General features: G+C 37.5%; 1 protein-coding gene across 1 annotated transcript in view; it reads left to right on the top strand.

The window, feature by feature from the left end:
* Positions 1-23,064, top strand: part of ARHGEF28 (Rho guanine nucleotide exchange factor 28) — a 138,408-nt gene that overhangs the window by 87,348 nt on the left and 27,996 nt on the right. Inside the window, exons 22-27 of the mRNA XM_004374500.2 lie at positions 1,882-2,055; positions 5,235-5,335; positions 8,682-8,720; positions 8,819-8,866; positions 14,468-14,953; positions 16,035-16,335. Coding sequence (XP_004374557.1) covers positions 1,882-2,055; positions 5,235-5,335; positions 8,682-8,720; positions 8,819-8,866; positions 14,468-14,953; positions 16,035-16,335 — 1,149 coding nt within the window. The remainder of the gene's footprint in view (positions 1-1,881; positions 2,056-5,234; positions 5,336-8,681; positions 8,721-8,818; positions 8,867-14,467; positions 14,954-16,034; positions 16,336-23,064) is intronic.

Here is a 23,064-nt window from a genome sequence, read left to right as displayed (position 1 = left end):
TTCATTTATGCAGTGAGGCAAATCCATCTGCTTTAATATCTCTGGCCCACCACCTGGTGGAGGTGCCAGGAGCAACAGTGTACCCAGCTGCTCAAAAGAGAACTCAGAACAATGGAGATACTGGATGAGCCACAGGTTGGATAAGCTACTCCTGAGTCATTGATCAATGCCCAGACAGCAAAACCAAAGAACCAAACCCATTGCCATTGAGTTGATTCTGACTCATACCAATCCTAGATTTTAGCAGGGATTCGTATCAGTGTGAAGGAGTTAGTTTCTGTGAAAAAAAGCCTGTTTTGTAATGCACCCTGAATTGTCACTCTAAGTCTTTGCTTATTCTAGTCCCTCCACTGGACTGCTTTTCTTCCCTCCCTTCTCCTCTTCTATCTCTGCTTATTGAATTCTGTTCATTCTTCAAGGCCCCGCTCAGCCTTCATACCCTTAAAGATTTTTTTCCCTAATCCTACTAGCTAATATAATTGTCCTGCTCCTCCATGTGACTGTAGCACTTTATAATGTCCTGATAGCTCAATGATAGAACTGACCATGTACTATAGTTAGCGTATTGTAGTTTAGTTAATGTTTAGTGTATCATTAGTGCTTGTGGTATAGTTACTTGTATATGTTTCTTTCCTCCTCCAATCTGCAAACTCACCATAATGACTATCAAATGCCCAATAGCCCCTAGAACAGAGTAGATACTCAGTGAGTGTTTATTGAACTAAATCATCGGACATAGTATTTTAATATTTATTTGTTACCAGTTTATTTTTTTAAAATGCTTTGACTATTTAGTAATCTAATTTACTCCTTGCAAAATGTATATCTCTTGTCCTTGATTCTTAGCATTAGAAATATTTGTAGAGTCCTCAGAATCATACTGTTCTACATGCTGGTTCCCTGGTGGTGCAGTGGTTAAGAGCTCGGCTGCTAACCAAAGGGTCGGCAGTTTGAATCCCCCAGCCACTCCTTGGAAACACTATGGGGCAGTTCTACTCTGTCCTATAGAGTCGCTATGAGTCGGAATCAACTTGACAGCAGTGGGTTTGGTTTTGTTCCTGGGTGGTGTTTACAAGTCTTGCCAGATCCTCAGAGTAGCCTGAAGTGCAAATCCCCTGTTCCCCCCCACCCCCACCCCACCCCGGGGAGTCTGATCTTGTAGGTCTGGCACGAAGATTGGGAGTCTGTATTTTTTAGGCAAATTTTGGGGAAATACTTTTTTGAAGAACAGATAATATTTCTGAGTAACAGGTTTTAAAATCTTAATGCCTGGTATCCTATTTAAATTAATTGAATTACAGGGAGGTTTTTTTCAGTGTACTGATTTACTGAAATTACATTAAAAATTTTTTTTTAATATAATGAATTTGTACTTCACCATTGAATTAATTCTGTATCATAAAAAATGCTAAAAGTACTGGTCCAGATTACAGGTCAGTGAACTTTTTTCTGTAAGGAGCTAGATAATAAATATTTTAGTCTTTGCAGGCCACATACAGCCTCTGTTGCAAATACTTCTTTGTGTATGTTTTTGCTTTTAAACAATCCTTTAAAAATGTGAAAACCATCCTTAGCTCTTGGGCCGTGTAAAAAGAGGCACTGGCCAAATACAGTTTGCTAATTCCTGCTGTAAATTAGGGGGCCCCGGTGGTGCAGTGGTTAAGCGTTTGGCTACTAACCAAAATGTTGGCAGTTCAAATCCACCAGCTGTTCCTTGGAAACCCTGTGGGGGCAGTTCTACTCTGTCCTCTAGGGTCACTATGAGTTGGAACCAACTCAACGGCAACAGGTAACAGGTAGTCTAGATTAATCTGTCTGTCTGTCTGTCTATGCTGTTTATTATATATACATATTTATTTTTGTTTTTGTTATTCTTCTTAGCTGAGAGCCTACAAGTTGCAGTGAAGGCCTCACAAATGGGTGATGTAAGTCAATCATCAGAGGAAAGTTGTGCAGAATCTGGCCTGACAGATATGCTCAGTTCTGGTGATGGACTAGAACGTTCTAGTGATGGATCAGGATGTTCTAGTGATGGACCAGGACTCTCTACTGCTTGTAAGTGAAAATTCAGACCTTTTTAATGAGTCTGAAAATGACCCATGAAACATATAATAGTAACGTAAAATGGAGTCAATACCTCTGTCCCTATTTGGAGGGGACTTCGTGTATTTTTTTAAATTAGGAAAAAACCTGAGAATAAATATTCCAGCCTGCTTTACATATAATGATGACTGTGGTATTCTGAGGACAAGGACTTAAAGTTGGTGGGTTATATTGTTCTGTTTCCCAGGCAAGCTTTGTAGTTTTCCCAAACCCTACCCTTGCTCGTTTTTGATACGATTTATTGAATACAGTTTTGAAAGAACTTCTTTTTACTTTTTGATTTTTCAAAAAGGGTCCCTGCAGTCCATTAGAGAAAAAAAACTTTTAATCTCATTTATACCAACTGAGAAGACTAACTCGTAAAATTAGAGACACACACACACACATACACACACACACACACACACAGCACACACACACGTATGAGGTTTGGTGTGTGGTTAAAGGCAGAAGTGCTAGAAGATTCTTGACCTACATCATCATAGTTCAGGTTGGAATTCATTTATTAAAACACAGTTTCAATATATTTTAAATACAGAAAAATAGGATGTAGAGAATTGGTCTAGTTATTTCTCAGAACCTAATTATACTGTTATGTGCATTGTTGTGATCTAAATATTCAATACGACAAAGTTTTTTGAGATAAGAGCATAAAGAGTATATTTTCCATCATGTATGGGTAGTAAAAACCTTACTTCCACAAGCTCTTATATGCACAAGGTAAAATGTCTTTAGTAGCTAGAGGTTAGAGGATTACATTGTCTTAGAATTTCTTTGGTTAATTAAGATATATACAAGTAGTACAGCTTTTTAATTCTATACATTTTTTTTTAAACCAGGACCAATAATTTATTTTTCCCCTCTCAAGTTCTGCTTAATCTAATCCTGAGTTTCTATTTTCAGAATGGGCACATATGTTTTTCATTTCTACAGAGCCCAGATTCATCAGGGGAGCTGTACTGCCCTGGGTGATTTCCCTTTTAAAGAAGAGCCTCATTATGCCATTGAGGAAGTTCTATCTAAAAATACATACAGGGATCTGCAGCTCTCAGCCTCGCCCCAGGGACAGCTGGAGAGGCTCCTTCTCCACTGCCGCAGCTGCTCTGAGCACATGACCATATCTTCCCTCCCTGCGGGGCAGGCATGAAGGGTCTCCCTGTCTGTGTGCACATCTCCTATGACTTAGGAGAGTCCCAAGGGGACACCATTGCATCTGCTAGAGCTTTTGAGAGGCTTTTATAGTGGTCTGATATCAGATTCACGTAGGGGAGGTGCAGGGTCGGGTTGGCAGGGTCCTGTACCCCAAAGGCCTATTCAGTTCTGGGTTGGAACGTAGTGCTACAAGAGTTTGGTTCTCTTTATCAAATTGCTGAGGGAAAATGACTATTCTTAAATGAAGATCTATAACTGAGTGGGTCAGTTCTATGACTGTCTTTGAGGACTGGCTCCTTCTGAGTTGGGCGCATGTCAGTCTGACATTAGAGACCAAGCAAGGTCCCCTGTTTTTAGTCCTGAACACATCTGATCACTTGGATTAATATAATCTACTTTCTGTAAAGTTCTGTCTGCTGGAGAGCCCTTAGACCAGCTTGAAACTGAATTCAGGAACAGGGGACCTGACCTACATTCCATTTTTCTGCCTTAATTGAGCTCACCATCAGCTTCCTTCCTCTTTTGATTGTCCTCATTTCTATGATGGAGGAAGAGAAAGGGAATGGCTAATTCTTTGGTAATGCCTCTGGAATCTTCTTAAAAGTTAAGAATAGTACTCAATAGTGGGACCATCTTTTTGAATGATGGAAAAAAATAATCCCTATATAATTTCCTTTCCTTGTAAGTGAATAAGCATTGACCAATTTGTGCAAAATGAACTTAGTTTTTAGATGATATCATTTGAAATAGTTTCTGCTTAAACAAGCAAAACAGTCTTTTTGTATTAGAAGGGGCCTTTGGAGTTCTAGAGGACTTTCATTTTCCAAAGACATAAATATTTTTATTCTAAACAAAAAAAAAAAAGTACTTCCATTACCAGAATAAAAATTCAAGATGACCTGAATTAAAAACAAAATGTATAAACAGTGTCAAAGAGTGAGTATTTATTTTATCAGAGTCCTAATTGGACATGGTTCTGGTGAAATCCTATGTGAGAAACTGCTTTGAGAAGTCTAGTTTTAATCAATGCAATGTGAACATAACCAAAAAAAAAAAAAACAACCAAACCTATTCCCGTCAAGTGGATTCCAAATCATAGTGACCCTATAGGACAGAGTAGAACTGCATCATAGGGTTTCCAAGGAGCGACTGGTAGATTCAAACTGCCGACCTTTTCGTTAGCAGCCAAGCTCTTAACCACTTTGCCACTAGGGCTCCAAAATAGTATAAGTTTTAACTGAGTTCACACAGGTAAACAAATGAACAAAATCCCACCAAGGGAGATGTAATGGATAAAGTGAAATCTGTATTTGGTACTTAAAAACATCTCTGGGCTTATTTCTGTGGATGTTAATTTAGAGCATAAGCAAGAAATGTGAGACAAAAGTACATTTGGAAATGGTTTTACAGTAAGTTATTCAGAGACAGAGAGAGGTTCTCGGTTTTTGTAAGACTGAGATCACAAAGTATTAGCCATTTTCACCCTTCTTAGAAAACGTCTCACTCCTGCCTTTGGACTCCTCCTTCTTTCTAAGCCCTGTTTATTGTCTGCGGCTCTTGTACTGGTCACCAGGGGGCCTTTTTACAAACCTATCTCCTTAGAGTCGTGCCTGGGTCTGCCAAGAGACCTTGCTTTTGCTCTATAGCACCTGTCTTAAATTTCATCCTCCCCAGGAGTCTTTTTCCTATTAAGTGAGAGTAAGCTGTAGAATCGCTCCTTTCTATCCCATGAACATCCCATGAATGCTTCACTGCAAGAAAGAAATAAAAATTAAAAATTAGGTGATAATTTATGCCATTTGTCAGTTTGGTGTATATTAGTGTGTAAGCTCCATGAGGGCAGGAACTGTATTCAGTAGGTACTATTTTGTGAAATCTCTTATTTCAAAATATATGTCACTTGTATACAAAAGAGCCTGGTCTACTGGCTGATGTTTGATGTTGTCCTTTTTGTTTCTGCCTCAATGGTGCGCTCCCAGCACTAGTCACAGAAGGGACAGGAGGAAGAGGCTGTTGGGATGTGGATCCCAGGACCCAGGGTGTTGTAACCGACTTGGCAGTCTCTGATGCAGGGGAGAAGGTATTGTTAACTGATTTGTTGGTAAACAGTACCAATTACTTTCTGTAATAATAATAATAATAATAATAAAAATTACCTCAGGTCCTGTTCTGTCAATAGCAGTGAGTGGAATGAAAGTGTTTCCCTGAATTGTTCTCAATTTAACTATCTATATTCAAACTTTCTAACTTATTTCTTCTTAAAATGTTCTTGCTCCTCCTAAATCATGTAGGTGTAAACAAAGAAACAATTGAAAAGTTATTAAAAAGATTTAAAAACTGAATGTGTATATGTGTGTCTGCGCTTTCTTCTTTTCTTGTCTTTCTGCACTGTGAGCCTTTCTTTAGCTTTTCACTGATGACATTTATCAACTCTTTGGCTAAGAGATGGTCCTGGGCTCTGGGGCCGTTAGACAAGCTGGGGGTGCTAACATGGCTGAAGTAATTTTTACTTTGGAATATTCTTGCTTTGTTTACCTTCTTTGACCTTCCTCTCCTTTCAAATTGTTTGTTTTCCTGTCACCAGCCACATTTTCAGCTATTTGTTATAGACTTAATTAACCTGACCAATTTTTGTTGGGGGCAAAGTGGTTCCAAACACTTCCTCCTTGTTTCACTTATTGTATATTATTGTATATTTAGGTTATAACCCTGTCTTTAAAAATTAAATGTTTGAAACTTCCTGTTAATTTCAAATGAAATTAAGATATCGGTTATAGAGAGGGAATAAAAATACGGCTTTAGAGGGTGACTAGTCTGCCTCCTTTGGATTATCTGGGGCTCAAGAATTTAGGTTTATCTAAGATTGAATTGGGCACATTTACCACACAATTAGGCACAATGAAATAGGCAGGTATTAGGCACATATACAGATCTTCTCTTGTATATGTAACATATTTTCTATATTATATATTTTATATATATTACATATGACTGAGAAACTAAGTCCAAGAATTTTTAAAAAATGATCACTCTATAGAAAAAGTGGTGTTCTTTTTTAAACTTAGTGTTCTTTTTTAAACTTCACAGGCTAAAATGAAAATAGAAAGACAATATTTTATTCTACTTATTCTGACAACAATCTTTCAGCTTATTTCTTAATAAAGTATTCCTGCTTTTTGTCCTTTTCAGTGCAGACTTCGCTTTTAACTTTTAAGTTCATAACTTCCAACTGCTTTTGTATTGATAGCAAAAAGAAGGAAAAAAAGGAGTTGATCAGTAATAGTTTTCTTTTTATTGGAAAGTGGTGGTAACTCCCACTAATAATGTCCTTCCCTTCCATGACTAAATCACAGGTGGATAAGTGAGATTAAGTGTTCAGGTTCCTCTTTAAATTTACATTTCTGGAAAACTTTGCTCTTAATAAGGCATTTTGAGAAACTAAACTGAGATACAGGGCTGGGTGCTTGAGATCAGACTTTAAAAATGTGTATAATGGATATGATGTTTTGCCATTAGCTTTGTTAATAAGGTAGGGTTTATTTAAAAAATTATTAGATAAAAGAGATTAAATCTGTAACCCAAATGACAAAAACCCTTTGTTTAAATCACCACCAGCAGCTATGCACACTTACCACAAGGTGGCAGCCCAACTCCGTTGAAAAGAAGATGCTAAGCTTTCCTGCTTTGTCTCAAACCCAGTGGTTCTTTGAGATAAGCAATCACATGTAGCATTTTCATAATCCAACTTATTTCTGTGTTTCTAATTTTTATACAAGTTTTAATTTTTAAAAGAGTTAATTTTTATGTTTTAATTTTTATAAAACTTCTATACCCTACAATCTTCATATTGCAAAAGTGGTGGAGTGTGGATGGGAAAGGACAGAACCAGAACAGAGAACACTTCAAAACTCACTATAAAATGGGGTTCTCATCCTGGGATCCACTGAACCCTGGACCCCAGGGGGCTGGGAACACTTTGGAGTTATACGCAAAAGTTCTGTGCAGGATTATAAGGCATCTGGGGAGTAAAGAGGCTCCAGAGTTTTCCTCAGTTTTGCAGAGAGCTCTTGAACCCCTCTAAAACATGAACAACAGGATTGTTGGCAGTACAGTCCGTATCCTAAATTATAAAATCTTTGATAGAGCTAGGCACAGATTTAACAACTCTAAACTTCATCTCCTTTTTCCATCTTTTGTCTTCACCCTATTAGAGGTGTTGCTTAGTCAGGAATTTGCTAACTGCAGTGTAGAGGGAGAGTTTTGGAGCGGGGGAGGAAAGATGAAATCTGGCTAGTTCATCACAGCCTCATCAGCCCTGAGCTTATTGAATTTAGTGATAAGTCCAAAGTTACCTGAGAACATTACTAAGGGTGACCGTTTCTTACACTTAAATTTAGATCTCCTCAGACAAGAGCAAGCAGGACAGGGATTCTGCTTATCTCCCATAGCATAAGGAGTACATAGTGGATGCTCAATATTTATTTATTGAGTGAAGTATAACCAAATTCAATTGATAGTCATTCATTTAACAAACATTTGTGGAGTGTCCATTACTTGACAAGTATCATTCTTAGCTTTGGGAATATAGCATTGAACAAACAGATGAAGTCCTGCTACTAGATGGCTTCCATTCTAATGAGAGAAGACAAAAAATAAATCAATAAGCAAACGTTCAGTTTAATTTTGGAAACTGAAAACTCTCACTTTATGCTTGTACCCTTAATGTGTGTTGTGAGAGATAGAAAGAATGAGGCATAGACCCCGATCTCAAGGAGCAGATTGTCTCCTGTAGCCTCACGCGTGCTCTCTGCTGACAGCACTTCTACTAAGGGAATCATAGGTCCCGTGGACTCAGAGGAGTGGTAGATTATGGAGCAGGCCTGCTAACAGCTCCCCTGTGGACAATCTCTGGGTCTGGTTTCTCCTACCAGTCACTAGCTATTTGGTCTTCATGAATTGCAAACACTGAGACAGGGAGCTAGAGGCCAGACGTGATGTTCTCGAGCTTCCAAATCTGGCCTCCAGGACACAAGGGGCCAGCCTGGCCTGGGAGACAACTACAGCCTGGGCACAGAGAGCTCAATTTACAGTGTGGTTTGCACAAGGTAAATATTGTCACTTACTTAGAGTTTGCAGGGTCTCCTTACTGTCATCCATGTTGTTTTGTTTTAAAGATTAACTCCTTGGTGGTTGGGAGAAGAGTTCCATCTTAAACACTGAATTTATACAAAGAGGTTTCTTGGTATCAAGTCACTGTTTAGTTCAATAGGCTTTTATTTCTGGGAGGAAATGGAGTCACAATAGGTGAGGTAACCAAGTCTAGAGAGTGAAGAGATTTACCTGAAGTCAGACGTTTTGGAACACTACAGTGCAGCTTTTCAAAAGTAGAGTGGCTATTCATTTTCTTATGTTTTTATGTATTTTAGGTGGAATATAGAAGCTTTCCAGGTTCTTCACAGTCAGAGGTGAGCTATGTATACTCTAAACATTATACCACCATCCTCTTTATTTGTGATAAAGAATACTTTTTTGAGAATTTGACACTTACGGTCTTATTTTTCAGATCATACAAGCTATACAGAATTTAACCCGTTTATTATATAGCCTTCAGGTAACTACCCTTCTTTAATCGTTGACCTTGTGAATGTTTTTCTTTTGCAATTCACTTTATTTGATGATTCCCAGATTTTAAAAATTAGAACAATTCAGGGATCTTAAAAGAATGCCAACCCCCTAAGTACAACTCAGCTAGATGTGTTGAATGTAACCTGGTTTTGTAATCACGAGGCAACACCACCACCACATTTTATACTATTCTTCTCTGAAACCATAAAACAGTTCATATCTTTAAAAAAATATTGGTGAACATGGTCTGGCTTCAGGTTTACAATGAATCTCTTAGATGAGGTTAGCATGACTTCACGTTTTCTGGTGAAAACGTAAATTCACACCTAACCGTTTTTCACTTCCACGCGTGGCCTTATGCCTTTGTTGTTGTTGTTAGGTGCCATTGAGTCGGTTCCGACTAAATAGCAACCCTGTGTACAACAGAATGAAACATTGCCTGGTCCCACACCATCTTCACAATTGTTGCTATGTTTGAGCCCATTGTTGCAGTGCTCAACTGTTAACTGAAAAGTCAGCAGTTCAAACGAGCCACTCCGCCAGAGAAAGATGTGGCAGTCTGCTTCAATAAAGATTACAGCCTAGGAAACCCTATGGGCAGTTCTACTCTGTCCTATAGGGTCGTTATGAGTTGGAATCAACTTGACAGCAATGGATAGGCATTTAGAACCGTTAAATTCATACGCTCTTCATTCTTTTGTTCGTTCATTTATCCAGCATTTATTAAATGCCTTCTCTGTGCTGGTACTAGGCTGTGGGCTGAACACACAAAGGTAGATGCACTGCAGAACCTACCCACAAATGGCTCCCTGTCTTTCAAATAAAGACATAAAAATCATGCTTGCATTGAGGATTATAGGGTTGAATGATCCCGTATACCATGCACAAGAAAGAGGCTAAATGCACCCAATGGCTTATTTTACTGATTAAATAACCTTTAAAAATGACATTAAAAAAGGAATGTTCGTATTGTAGGAAAATTTGAGAATATAAGTAAGTAAAATAAAAATGACTTGTTATTTTACAGAGAGAATTCTATTTATCATGTTGATGTTATTTCCTTCCAGTCTTTTTGGAATCATTTTATATATGCTTTTTGCAGCACGTATCTAATCCTTTACAGTTCATGCTTTTGTGTTATTATAAATAACACTGTAGTGGACATCCTTGGTACACTAATCTGAGAGTTTTCTTTGGATGAATTCCTAGAATTATTTTTTATTAGGTTTTTGGTAGACATTGCCAAAATCAATCAATCCATCTCTTTTTCTCGCTCTGATATTTTCTCCTCCTGCATTTGAAAATGGATCAAGGTATCTGATTATTTTAATTTGTACTCTTTGATTGCTGATGGAACTGATCAGTTTTTTGTCACCCACTTATTAGCCATTCAGGCTTCTTATCTTATACCTGTTGAATATTAAAAGTAATCAAAGTTAAATGTGACTAAATTTTCACCAGAAAATGTGAAGTTATGCTACGTTTGATATTTTATAATTTATACTTTGACTGTTTCAGGCTTATTTCTGTTATATTCTATTGATCATCTGTCTATTCTTGCTTCGGTACCATTTTCCTCATTATTAAGGTACGGATTACATTTGAACATATGTCACTGCTGTTGTTGTGTGCCGTCCAGTCGATTGCTGGTCTCTTATCGTTCTTCTGTGCTTACCTATATATTCTTTCACAATAGCTGTCAAGTTTCTTAACTCCTACCAAGACCACTACATTAAAACCTCATTATACTTATTAATTAAATTGGGGGCAGTTGGCACCTTTGCAATAGACAGTCTTCTTTGCCAAGAACATGGTGTCATTCCTCTTATTTTATGTTCTACTTAAAAGCTTTGTAGTCATTTTCTTATAGGTATGGTATATTTTTCTTACTAAAGTTTATTTCTAGGTATTTGTCTTTTTGCTGCTATTGTGAATAGAATGTTTTTTCATTATGTTTCCCCAGTCATTGTTGCTGGCATAACGATATTGATTTTTATGTATTTGTTTTGTAATGACCAACTCACTGAACTTGATTTCTTTGTTTCAGTAGTTTTTCAGTTGATTCTTTGGCATTTTGTAGGTAGAAAGTAAAAATTTGAAAATAATGATATTGTGGCTATTCTTCATTTTCATTTTCTTGGCTTACTGCTTTGGCTAGAACTCTGGAAATTGTATTAAATAGTAGTAATGATAGTAAGCATCCTTGTCTTGTTCAAGATTTAGTGGGAATACCTTTAGTGTCTTACATTAGATATGCTGATCTGGGATAAATGTTCTTAGAGATAGATTTATTGTGTAAAGCAAGTATTCTTTCTTTTAAATATTAACTGAGGAGATATAGTTTTAAAAAAGTTCATTAACTTTAAAAAATATTTTATGGTGATTTTGGAGAAAATTTACATAGTAAATTATGTTCTCATTTGACAATTTTATGCATATTATTCAGTGACATTGGTTACACCTTTCACATGTGTCAGCACCTCATTATTTCCATTCTGGTTGTTCTGCTACCATTAATCTAGCTTCCTTATCCCCCCTTACCTTCTCATCTTTGGTCTGGGGTAACTGTTGACCATTAGGTCTTATTTAGATGATTGTTTAGAGGAGCACAGTACTCATGGGTGATATTATTTATTTTATGAGCCACTCTGTCTTTTGACTGATAGGTGACATCTAGGAGTGATTTGAATTCCAAGTTTATAGGCTTTCCCAGGGTTGTAGTCTCAGGGGTTCCTCTAGTATCTACTGGCCCAGTAAGTCTGGGCTTTTTGGAAATTTGAGTTTTGTTCTACATTTTTTCCCCATTCTGTCCAGGACCATCTGTTGTATACCCGGTTGGAACGGTTGGTAGTGGTAGCCGGGCACCATCTAGTTGTTCTGGTCTCAAGGTAGGTGAGGCCGTGGTTTGTGCAGACTGTTAGTCCTGTAGACTAGTTTCTTCTTTGCGTCTTTGGTTTCCTTCTTTCTCTTTTGCTCCAGATGTGTAGAGACCAATAGTTGTATCTTAGAGTTTATTAATTTTTGAGAGATGAAAACATTGAGCATCCAGGCTTATACTGCCTGATGAAACACTTTCAAAGTGTTTCAATCTCTTCTTTTTAACCTTGAATGCAGTCCTGTGGGGATTCAAGGTTCAGAAAAGCCCAGTGACCTGAATGACCTAATTTTTGCAAGATATTTGGTTGGAGCAACAAAAGGAATGTGGAACTCTATAGTGGACTCTCTTATTCTAACCAAAACTTTTGAGCTATATGGGCTCTGAAAGATTTCTGTTCATGGCATAGTCATCTCTTTTGAAGCTGAATCTCTTATGCCTGATTGAAGTTTTAAGCATTTTTTAAAATCAGATGTAAATGAAATTTGATTCCTATTTGAGGAGAACAGAGTTAGAGATGATGTGTATGCAAGGCAAAAAGGAAAGGACATGGAGCTGTTCCAGCAAAGAAAAGTTAAAGAGAGGGAGCTGAGAATTTCCCTAAACTTAAAAAGCAAATGCTAGTCTCTGTCGTAAATATAAATGCAGACTCTAAGTGGGAAAATATATATCCAATCTTCAAATTCCATCTCTGTGCTAAAGAAAAGAATGGTTTTATCCCAAATGCTAAGTAGACATAAAGCACGTGATAGCACTTGATTATTCTAATTGTACGGTTACGTGTGAGTTATCATAGCCTATGGTAGTTTTGATATAAAATATTGGATTTTTTGTTTGGTTGTTTTACTGTATTGCCACCTTAGGATTTATTAGACTTAAGTGGTGATGTGCCGTCTACTATTTGTTCTAGCCAGGTCAGCAAAGTCCTGAATTGTTTATTGCTATGTGCTAATTAAGGATCCCTGGTGGTGCAATGGTTAAAGTGCTTGGCTGCTAATCAAAAGGTCAATGGGCCGCACTGTGGGAGAAAGATGTTGCAGTCTGCTTCCGTAAAGATTACAGCCTTGGAAGCCTGGTGGGGCAGTTCTACTCTGTCCTTTAGGGTCGCTGTGAGTGAGAATCAACTTGCTCGCAGTGGGTTTAGTTTTTGGTTTATGTGCTAATTATTTCATATTTAAAGAGCAAAAGTGATTAGTATCTATTTTCAATGATAATCATTGCTCTCTTTATAATAACTTAAAAAATCCATTAATCAGATATTTGGATAACATTTCAAATTTTCAAATCTGAAATATTAATTTTCAACTTAAAAAATATAAGTTTTTTTTCAGAAGCCCCAGGGAGTACATTTTATAAGTTATTGTAAGTACCAATTTAAAATGTATCTTAGTTATTTAACTTTTGAAAGTATAGGAAGCTGCTCATTTAACAAAGAATAGTCAGGTCCCCATCTTCCTAGTATTTGTTAAATGGTAGTTTTAAAATTTTTAAGAAGGTAAAATGTGAAATTATCCCTAGGAGAGCAATAATTTCACATATGGAGTCAAAACACACACATACCCAGTGTGTGTCCATTTTCAATTTGTCCCTTCTGTACTTTTTTTGCACTTTAAATGGGAATGTCTAAAATTAAAAGCTTCCAAGGTCATTCACAGAGATATTTTTTCGGTTTTGTGGAATCCTTCCAGATCTTGGCAATTATTTCCTGTGATGCTGTCAAACTTTTCATAGGCAGATATCGTAACTCAAAATGTTTTTTTAGTCTGGTTGGTAACGTCCTCTGGGCTTTAGGGTATCTATTTTCCCTTAATCATTCCAGCCTCCTGTTAGCAATCTATTAAACAAATGAATTTCAGCTTATTTTTTTATGTTTGACCTTCCTGCTCTAATACAAAGAGACAGTGGTAACTGGACTACCTTAAGCCACTTTTATATCTCCTAAAAAATACTATTTACTGCTATTCTTGGGCATGATATTTTAAAAAATATTATTTATCAAAACTCTCCAAATGGTTGATTTTTATTTTCCTATCTTCATGAAAGCAGTGTAGTTCAAATAATTTCTGGTTTGGAACTTAAATAAAAGATCCTAGTAGGTTTATATAAATTCTTAAATTCTCATGAATTATTGACTGGGGAGACCTCAGCAAGAGAATGAAACATAGATCAGGAATGCAGAGTCTTGAGAATTTATGTACTGAATTTTTATTCAGAAGACTTGCTTAAGTGATATCCAATAACCAGCAGTAAATCACATTTCTCAAGAAGAGGATAAGCATTGCCTTTGTCATTTCTTTTCTATCTAAATTCCCAGGCCTTACCACTAGGAAGGTTAAGTGCTCAGCTGCTAATCAAAAGCGTGGTGGTTCGAGTCCACCCAGAGATGTCTTGGAAGAAGAGCCTGGAGATCTACTTCTGAAAAAAAAAATCAGCCATTGAAAAGTCTATGGAGCACAGTTCTACTCTGACACACAGGGACTTGCCATGAGTTGGAATCGACTCGACAGCAACTGGTTGTTTAACTGGTTACCAGTAGGGAATGGGACAAACTGATTAAAAGTCCGAAGTCTGTCTTTGGAGGAAACTTAGAAAAAGGGAAAAAATATTAAGAGAAGATAGTTTGGTCATGCATTTTGTGTTTAGAGGTCATTCCAGCCCAAAGCTTAATCAAAATGGAAGCCTTGACTTTGTTCCTCTCTCCTGCCCTGACAGGCCGCCCTGACCATTCAGGATAGCCACATTGAGATCCACAAGCTGGTTCTCCAGCAGCAGGAGAGACTGTCTCTTGGCCACTTTTTCCGAGGCAGCCCGTTTCAGGACCAGGAGAAGTACCGCAACCTGGAGAAGCAGCGTGAGGAGCTGGCCAACATCCACAAGCTCCAACACCAGTTCCAGCAGGAACAGCGGCGCTGGCACCGCAGGTGTGACCAGCAGCAGCGGGAGCAGGAGGCCAAAGAGAGCTGGCTGCAGGAGAGGGAGCGGGAGTGCCAATCGCAGGAGGAGCTGCTGCTGAGGAACCGTGGGGAGTTGGCCCATCAGCTTCAGGAGTACCAGCAGAACCTGGAGCGGCTGAGGGAGGGCCAGCGGATGGTGGAGAGGGAGAGGGAAAAGATGCGGACCCAGCAGCGGCTGCTGTGCCACTGGAAGCACAGCCGGCAGAGCAGCCTCCCCGCAGCGTTTTCTCCAGGAAGCAAGGAGGTATGTGCACATGGAAGGAGTTAATAAGGCAGCTTCTCAATGATAAGTATAGCCATGGTAGTTATCTTACCAAAAGACTTTCGCCAAACACTCATCTTTGCGGTTCTTGTGTAAGAGTTCACAGGAGTTTCTCAATCTGTAGGTAGCAGAAGTTGGGTACTTTTGGAGACAATGCATATGTATCTTGAGTTAAAATATGGAAATTTTAAAAGCTTAGCTCCTATTGGATTGTTGTGCACTGAGATATCCCTACCTCTGGGGAGATACCTAGGATTGAGTTGGTCCAGTAAGGCAAGGATGGGTTTGTCCTGGAGGCACACTCACTGTGAGCGTGTGTTTTTCCTACAGTTGAAGAACCCTCTGTATATAGTCTGTTATAAAGAGTTCTATGTATACTTTCTAGTAGATCAATTATCTATTCATGTATAGTCTAGGTACTGAATTTAGCAAGTATAATATTCTGTTATTCCAAGCTTATTCTTTTGGTAAATTTGATATAATAAATTCAAAATCCATTTTACTAGCAGTAGTTAACATAAGTCATACTAATTAATCACTGTGTAGGATTTTGGAAGATTCTGCATTCCTTTGGCATCCTCTCTAACCATGCTTGACAATTCCATTTCTCTCAGAATTCATTTTTCTGTGCCATTTGCACACATGCTTTTTATCGAACAAAGTTGTAAATGTTGGTAAGATTATATAAGATCTATGTTGCTTTTGATTTTCCTTTCAAATTCGCTAAATTACATTTATTGCAAATTCCTCGTGTATATACGGCTAGGATTTCACCTTTTTTACTTAGCAAAAGTGAAAATGCTGCCTTCTTTGGCTAAAATAAAGCAGAAGCAATTTAATGGCATAGAACATAATTATGTTTTTTTCCAGATCTGTCTGGCATAACCAATTGCTCTTCTAGTACTAGCTAATTAAAAGGGGATGTAGGCAGTAAAGGAGAATATTCTTATTGACCTCACTCTTATTGAAATCTTGATTATTAAATTCTATTAGGGATAAATACTTGAAAATTGAGAAAGTAACTGGAGAAATTATTGTACTTTTTCTGTATTTCCTTACACAGGTAATGGACCTTAATCGCTCTGAGAGTTTATGTCATGAAAATTCATTCTTCATCAATGAAGCTTTAGTACAAATGTCAGTTAACACTTTCAATAAACCAAATCCATCAGATACCCATCAGGATGCCATTGACCCCCAGAACATATCTAACTCTGATTTGATAAGGACTAGTGAAAATCAGGTAGACCTCAAGACAGATGTTTCTCAGCCCTCGGATATCAACCATGAACTGTGGACAGCCACTGGGTCCTGTCATCAGATACCTCCTCTCCACAAAAGCAGCGAGGATTCTTGTAAAAATGGTAATTAATACTTTAAACATCATCTGTAGAGTTTCAACAAAAAATTATTTCTCTGAATGGTTGGGTCTTCTTTAGAGCAAATCCAAGTGAGCCCTAGAACGAGAATAAACTGCTGCTGTTGAGCTGAAGTTTGTGGCACAAACTTTTTTTGGGGGAAGTCTGGGGAATGCCTTCACTTGTAAGTATCTAGACAACCTAGACTTTGGTTGGAGGGCTTGGAGAAGGCCACCATCATGTAGGAGCCAGGCAGGGTTTACAGATCTATGGTTAAATGATAATATTCTCTTAAAAGTGAAGCAACCTGTTCTTTATTCCCCTCTGTAAATCCCTCCTCCCTGGTACACTTATTCATTGACTCTCAAAATTGAAATATATGGACAGGGTTTGTGGTAGGGCTTTATCGTCTATCCGGGCAATTTCCTGTAATGTTAGTGACATCTTCTGTACTGCTATTAAACACTGCAAATGAAACTGTTAACATAATTTGTCATTGTAAAAAAAGGTGTTGTGTCTCCATAAGTACCTCGTAATAACACAATTTGCTAATCCCATTAAGGCATTTGCCAGATATAAATGAAAGGCAGCTCATGTTACCAACTCCACATGAATCCAAATGATTTAAATCTATGTCTATTATAAATTGTTTTCTGTGGGCTATGAGGTAGGGAATGAGAAGAACTTGAAACCTCTCTACCAAAAAACAGATGGCATGCAATAGAATAAACAAATGGCTGGCCACATGGAAGTGAAATAAATCACCAACAGAAAAATGTTTCAGAAACATAAAACAAGCAGTCGTATGTAGATTTTCAGAACTGGACACAGATTTGCTTCCATGCTTAATATATATTCTTCGTTTGTCAGTTGGGAGGATAATTTTTCAAGTAAAAGTTTTGAAAGTATTTAGCCTCTCCTGTTGTTGTTAGGTGCCATTGAGTCAGTTCCGACTCATAGCGACCGTATGTACAACAGAATGAAACATACTGCCTGGTCCTGTGCCAATTTCTGACACTTGCCTGCAAGTTGGTTTATTACAGATTTGAAAGGTGTTGATTATTAGCAATGGATAATTCTTTACATCATTTAGTCATTACTGTAATGTTCTTATTTCCTGTCAACATATGAGAAAGAATAAAATAGCATTTCAAAGGCTCTTTAAATAAAAATGAAAAAATAAAAAGAAATACAAGAATAGTTCATTGGGATTAAAAAAATTAAAAGATCCAGCAGAATTTGGAAAATGTTAGTTACTTTAATATATTATCTTTCAAGTTTAGTGCTGTTGAGACCGCATTGCAGAATGCTTTTCCTCGGCACAGGCTTCTTTGCTCTGTTGATTCATTAACTTGCTATTTACAGTGCTGTATGTATTTTTGTCAGTGTGGTTTTGCATGCTGGCTTTGCTATAACTCAAAAACTCAGTTTGAGTTAAACCACATTCAGCTTTTGTTTAAAAGAAGCATTTCTCTTCATTTTTGTGTATCTCCCATCTTTTTCTATTGACTTAGGCTTCAAAGTAGAAAGCTTTTAAACATTTGGCAGCATGCTTGCAGTAGATAGAAAATGTACTAAGGAAATAAACAGTGATAATATACAAAACCAATCTAGCCACATGTAAGGAATTAGATACAGCCAAGGGAAATGCTGAGAAAATGCACTTATGCTTAAGAAATTGTATGTCCAGTGTTGGCCAAGGAAACTCAGGACATGGACAGAAGAGAGGAAAATCAACTTGGCCTAAATCTCCCAGGAACATCCTGTTGTATAGAGTAGGGATTGGATCACAAATGCAATGTGCACTGTTAATCACTGGGGTTTTGCAACTAGTCAGAAAGCTCTGTTTATGTTTGTTTGCTTAGGCATGATAAGTAGTTTTTGGAGGAGAGAGAAAAAAGGCAGAGATTAGAAGGTGATAGGAAGTGAAATAAAAATTAGATATATATTCTAAAGAGGGTGGTCAGGACAAGGTAATATTGTTCAAACCACTCCAGAGCTTTTACAACTCTTATAATTAATTCAGAGTAACACAAAATAAGCCGATGGTGGTAGGCTTACTAGGCTTTATAGGCATTCTCTGTGCGTGCTCCTGGGGTAGTGATGGAAGGGGCTGGGCTGGGAGAAGCAGGCCCCGGAGCATGCTGGGAGGAGGAGAGTCCATGTGCTGAACTCAAAGAAAATCTAGTGTTGGTGTCCCCTCCTTTTATGTTTTTCTGCTGAATGTTTGAGTGTGTGGTCATCAGTGACCACTACTGAGGGTCCCTGTATTTCACAATTTTCTGCATAACAAAATTAGCCTATAATGTTTTTAGCAGGTAGTTTTGTTAAATATGCATTTAATTGTTTATTAATTTAATTGATTAATACGATGCTGAAGATTTCATCGTTAGACCCTAAAGTCAGCAGTTTCCAGGCAACACGTTGAAGAAGGCTTTGTTCTTTGTCTGGCCTGGTATATTTATGTGACTATTTCAGAGAAGTGGAAATATGAATTTCTGGAATTGTAAGGCTGATAGAAAGAGCCCTGGTAGTGCAATGGTCAAGTGCTTGGCTGCTAACCAAAAGTTGGGTTCCAACCCACCAGTTGCTTCTCAAGAGAGAAAGACCAGGTGATCTGCTCCTGTGAAGATTACAGCCTGGAAAACCCTATGGGGCAGTTCTACTCTGTCACATGAAGTCGCTATGAGTCAAAATCAACTCCACGGACCTAACAACGATAAGGCTGATAGAAAAAATTATATTTAGATAAAATTCCCAAAAGTGTTTAGATGTAGCGTAGATTAAATTTTAATTGCTATGTTCAATCTAATTTTAATGTGCTCTTTGCACTCTAGTTGTAACTGGCTACCACCAGCAATTAGATAACCCTTACCAAATTCCAGGCACTGTGCTAAGATTTTACGTGGAGAAACTCATTTAACACTCACAGCAACCCAATGGAATTGTTCTATTATTATCATCTCCATTTGAGAGGGGAAACTGAGGCACAGAGTGGTTAAATGACTTGTCAAGGTCACACAGCTAATAGGTGGCAGAGCCAGGAATTGAACCTGGGAAATCTGGCCCTGGAGTCTATGCTCTTAATCATTACACTATTAAACAAGTTGGTATAGATATTAGAATAAATCCTTTTGTGATGCCTAGCAGAATGTTCACAATTAGGGGTGAGATTTTTTGTTTGTTTCCTGCCCCCACCCCTTAACTTTAGCAGTTGGAAAGTATTGCTAAGTGCATTGGATTGTGGTGACCAGCTCTTGCATGGATTCAAGCATCTTGAGATAACATAGATACTCTTTAGCTTCACTGTTTTTCCACAAGGCATATTCTCTTAAGGGTATTTTGTTTCTCTGATGTTGCCTAATAATACCTCCATGCTATTTGTAAATAATTTTTTAAGGTAGCACTTTAAAAACTTTACTCTCCAGTTTTGGAGGTTGTTTCATAAACAAAATTCTTGGATGTTTGAACATTAAGTTCAAATTGGTATTTGATTTTATTTATATTGGAACAAACTGTTAGTTTAAGAATTTTGTCTGTACTCTGTAGGACACCAGCCAAGGCTACAGAAAATTTGAATTTCTTTAAACAATAAAGTCCCTGAAGGACAATAGCTATGTAGTTGGCTCTATGAAATTCTCAACTGCATTACTCTTCTTGAAAAACATTTTATTCCTGTGATTGTTGTTTCTCCCAGCTTTAGAATTCTTGAGATGTCTATTCAGTGCATCTGCTAGTTTGCAATATTTGCCTTTTTCACTAATTAACAGAGAAAATATTTTATGGCATGAAAATTAATCTGAAATCTTCTTAGTTTCCCCCTCAGTTATTTTTATCTGTATCTCAAGGTTTGCAGGCTACCTAAAAGGTTCTTTTCAATACAATAAAGTGTTTCAGATTTTGCCATGCATGTGATATAATTTAAATCAAGAGATATTGACTTAAAGCCAAATTATATGTGTAAGAATATAGATATTAAAAAATTTATCTTTACTAAGTTTGTGTTCCCAAAGGTGTCTGCCTTTACAACATATTAGAATTTGTTCCCCATCAAAATATTTTCAAAATTCAAAGCATTGCATTAAAAGAATATTTCGTCTTGGTGGGATATATATGTGTGTGTGTGTATATATATATATGTATATATATATATATATAAATACAGACAGCTGTGTTAAACTTTCAAGGACAATTTTTTTTACATAGGGCAAGAAAATAGAAAATTTCCAAATTAAAAGCTATACTGTAGTGAGTATTTAAGTAGCAGTCTTTAAGAAGAGAGAATATGGTGATTTTTAGTATTTTTTAAATATTCCATGATTCAGAAATGAACACCTTATTTATGTAAATTGTGTGGAAAGAAGCTTTGCCAAAGGCCTTCAGGCAATTGCCCATAAAACTAAAACTGGCATTAGATACTATAAACTTAAATGACAAAGGTGTACTTGAAAATTCTTTAGGCATAAAATAGTTATTTTTCTCCTTGTAATATTTTTAGGTGTCATGAAAGCTTTAGTTTTGTTTTGAAATGTACCAAAGCTGAACTGTAACTGTCATTGTTAGTTTTTAGACTTCGTTTCAGAAATGAATTGAACTTTGTAAAAAAGTAATTACGTAATAGTAAAATTATAACGAATATCTATGTATACTTAAATATATAGGTATCTGTTACCAAGCCTATGTCAACATGTAGAAATTAGGGTAGCAGATATTGAGTCTATAGATTCATTAGACCATATTTCCAAGCCTAAGCCTTAATTAAGGAGCTTTGGAAATTTTGAGCTCTATGGTTGTGAGAGAGATTTAAAAAAACAAAAAACTCGTTGCCGTCGAGTCAATTTCAACTCACATTGACCCTATGGGACAGAGTAGAACTGCCCTATAGAGTTTCCAAGGAGTGGCTGGGGGATTCGAACCACTGACCTTTTGGTTAGCAGCTGAGTTCTTAACCACTGCGCCACCAGGGCTCTATGAGGGATATTGGATGACTGTATTTGGAGTGCTTAAATGAAAACAAAGCTGTAGAGTTGAGAACATTTATTATGGCATCAAATTATTATCCAGATATATCTAGGAACGTTTAAAAGAAGTCAAAATTGGGAAATCATTGGGCAACTCCTTTTGTTTCTTCTAGAATCTTGACTACCAATTTTAGTGTTATTTTAAAGAAAACCATACTATTGCTTGTTCTCTGTAATCTACATCATGACAAGTGTATAAAGAACCTGGGCTAAAAAGGCTTAATTTTAATCTTTCTCATCGACAAGTGTAGATGATTGACTTTAGCCTTTTGCAGATTTTGTACCAGGAAATGGAAGCATGACATTTGCTTGCTGAGCCTGGTGAGCCACTGGTGCTTACTGCCAACTTCTGATTGCATAGTTCTCTGGGGCCAGACTGTGTGAGCCAACTGGGCCAGGACCATACCACCTTATTGCATACAGTGCAGTACACAGCAGGAGAGCAAAACCAGCAGGTGGGTGGATTCAGAGTCAGACCAGACAAGCCATGCGGCTGCTTGCTCGTCCTGCCCTAGACTCCAGTGTGATTTGGACAAGCTGCTGAAGTGAGAATCCATTCAGTGTGAATGGTCCCGTAGGTTAGGCCTGGTTTTGGGTCATCCTTAGCTTAAAAACCGAGAGAGAAACGAAAAAACAAAAACAAAAAACAACGTGCACACGCACACATATACATATGTATATACATGTGTGGTCTGTGGACCACTTGATTGACCTTTCTAGTGCAATGTAGCTTTATTCTGGAAGTGATTAAGGGTTTGTGTTTGGAATGAAAGTTTGTAACCATTTGTCTACCAGACATACCTGAAGAATAAAGTGTGCTATCAGTCACAGTGACTCTTGAAGCAATGAGCTAAAACCAGCAAAGGAAACATTGCGCCCTTCATGTATCAGAATCTGGAGACTGTCTCTTCCCTCACCATTGTGCGCATCTAACCAAGGAGATTCTTTAGCGCTTGCTTAAAATGTTGACTATTCAGCTAAGGACTGTGGTTTTATATTTCCTAGGAAGAATGTGACCATCTGGTTGAGGAGGTGACAAACTATTTCTTTAAAGGCCAGATAGTAATTATTTTAGTTTTTGTGGGCCGTAGGGTCTTTTTTGCAACTAGCCAACTCTGCCATTGTGGCTTGAAAGCAGCCATAGATAATATGTAAACAAATGAGATTAGCTGTGTTCCAATAAAACTTTATTTATAAAAACAGATGATCTTCATTTGCCTACCTCAACATTAGCTTCCTTCCTATATTCTGGAAATAATTTAGTCTAATTGTGACTCAAAGAGCCCTGGTGGCACAGTGGTTAAGCGCTCAGCATGAAGTTCTGTGGTTCGAACTCACCAGCAGCTCTGCGAAAGAAAGATGTGTAACAGTCTGCTTCTGCAAAGATTACAGCCTTGGAAACCCTGTGGGACAGTTCTACCCTGTCGTATAGGGTCACTATGGGTCAGAATCAACTTGACGGTGATGGGTAATTTTGATTCAGGGGTGGCCTGCTGATAAAAATTAGTGTCTCCTAAAAATGCCATTAGGAAGCCAGTAGTTTAAAAATATGATAAAAAGTTTAAAAAAAAACATTAGCTGTAAATTGGAGAATTTTTTTTTTTTAACTGAGAATGGAGTTATCTTCGAATGAAAAGGGTAACTATATTTCTGCATAGTCTAAGAGGTGGTGGTATTAGCCTATAACCATAATTGTCCTGTGGAGGAAGTCCTA

The sequence above is a fragment of the Trichechus manatus genome, unplaced genomic scaffold (assembly GCF_000243295.1).
Source record: "Trichechus manatus latirostris isolate Lorelei unplaced genomic scaffold, TriManLat1.0 scaffold00029, whole genome shotgun sequence".
Lineage (NCBI taxonomy): Eukaryota > Metazoa > Chordata > Mammalia > Sirenia > Trichechidae > Trichechus > Trichechus manatus.
Note: the sequence above shows the minus strand (reverse complement) of the source record. Positions and strands in the feature narration are given on the sequence as shown.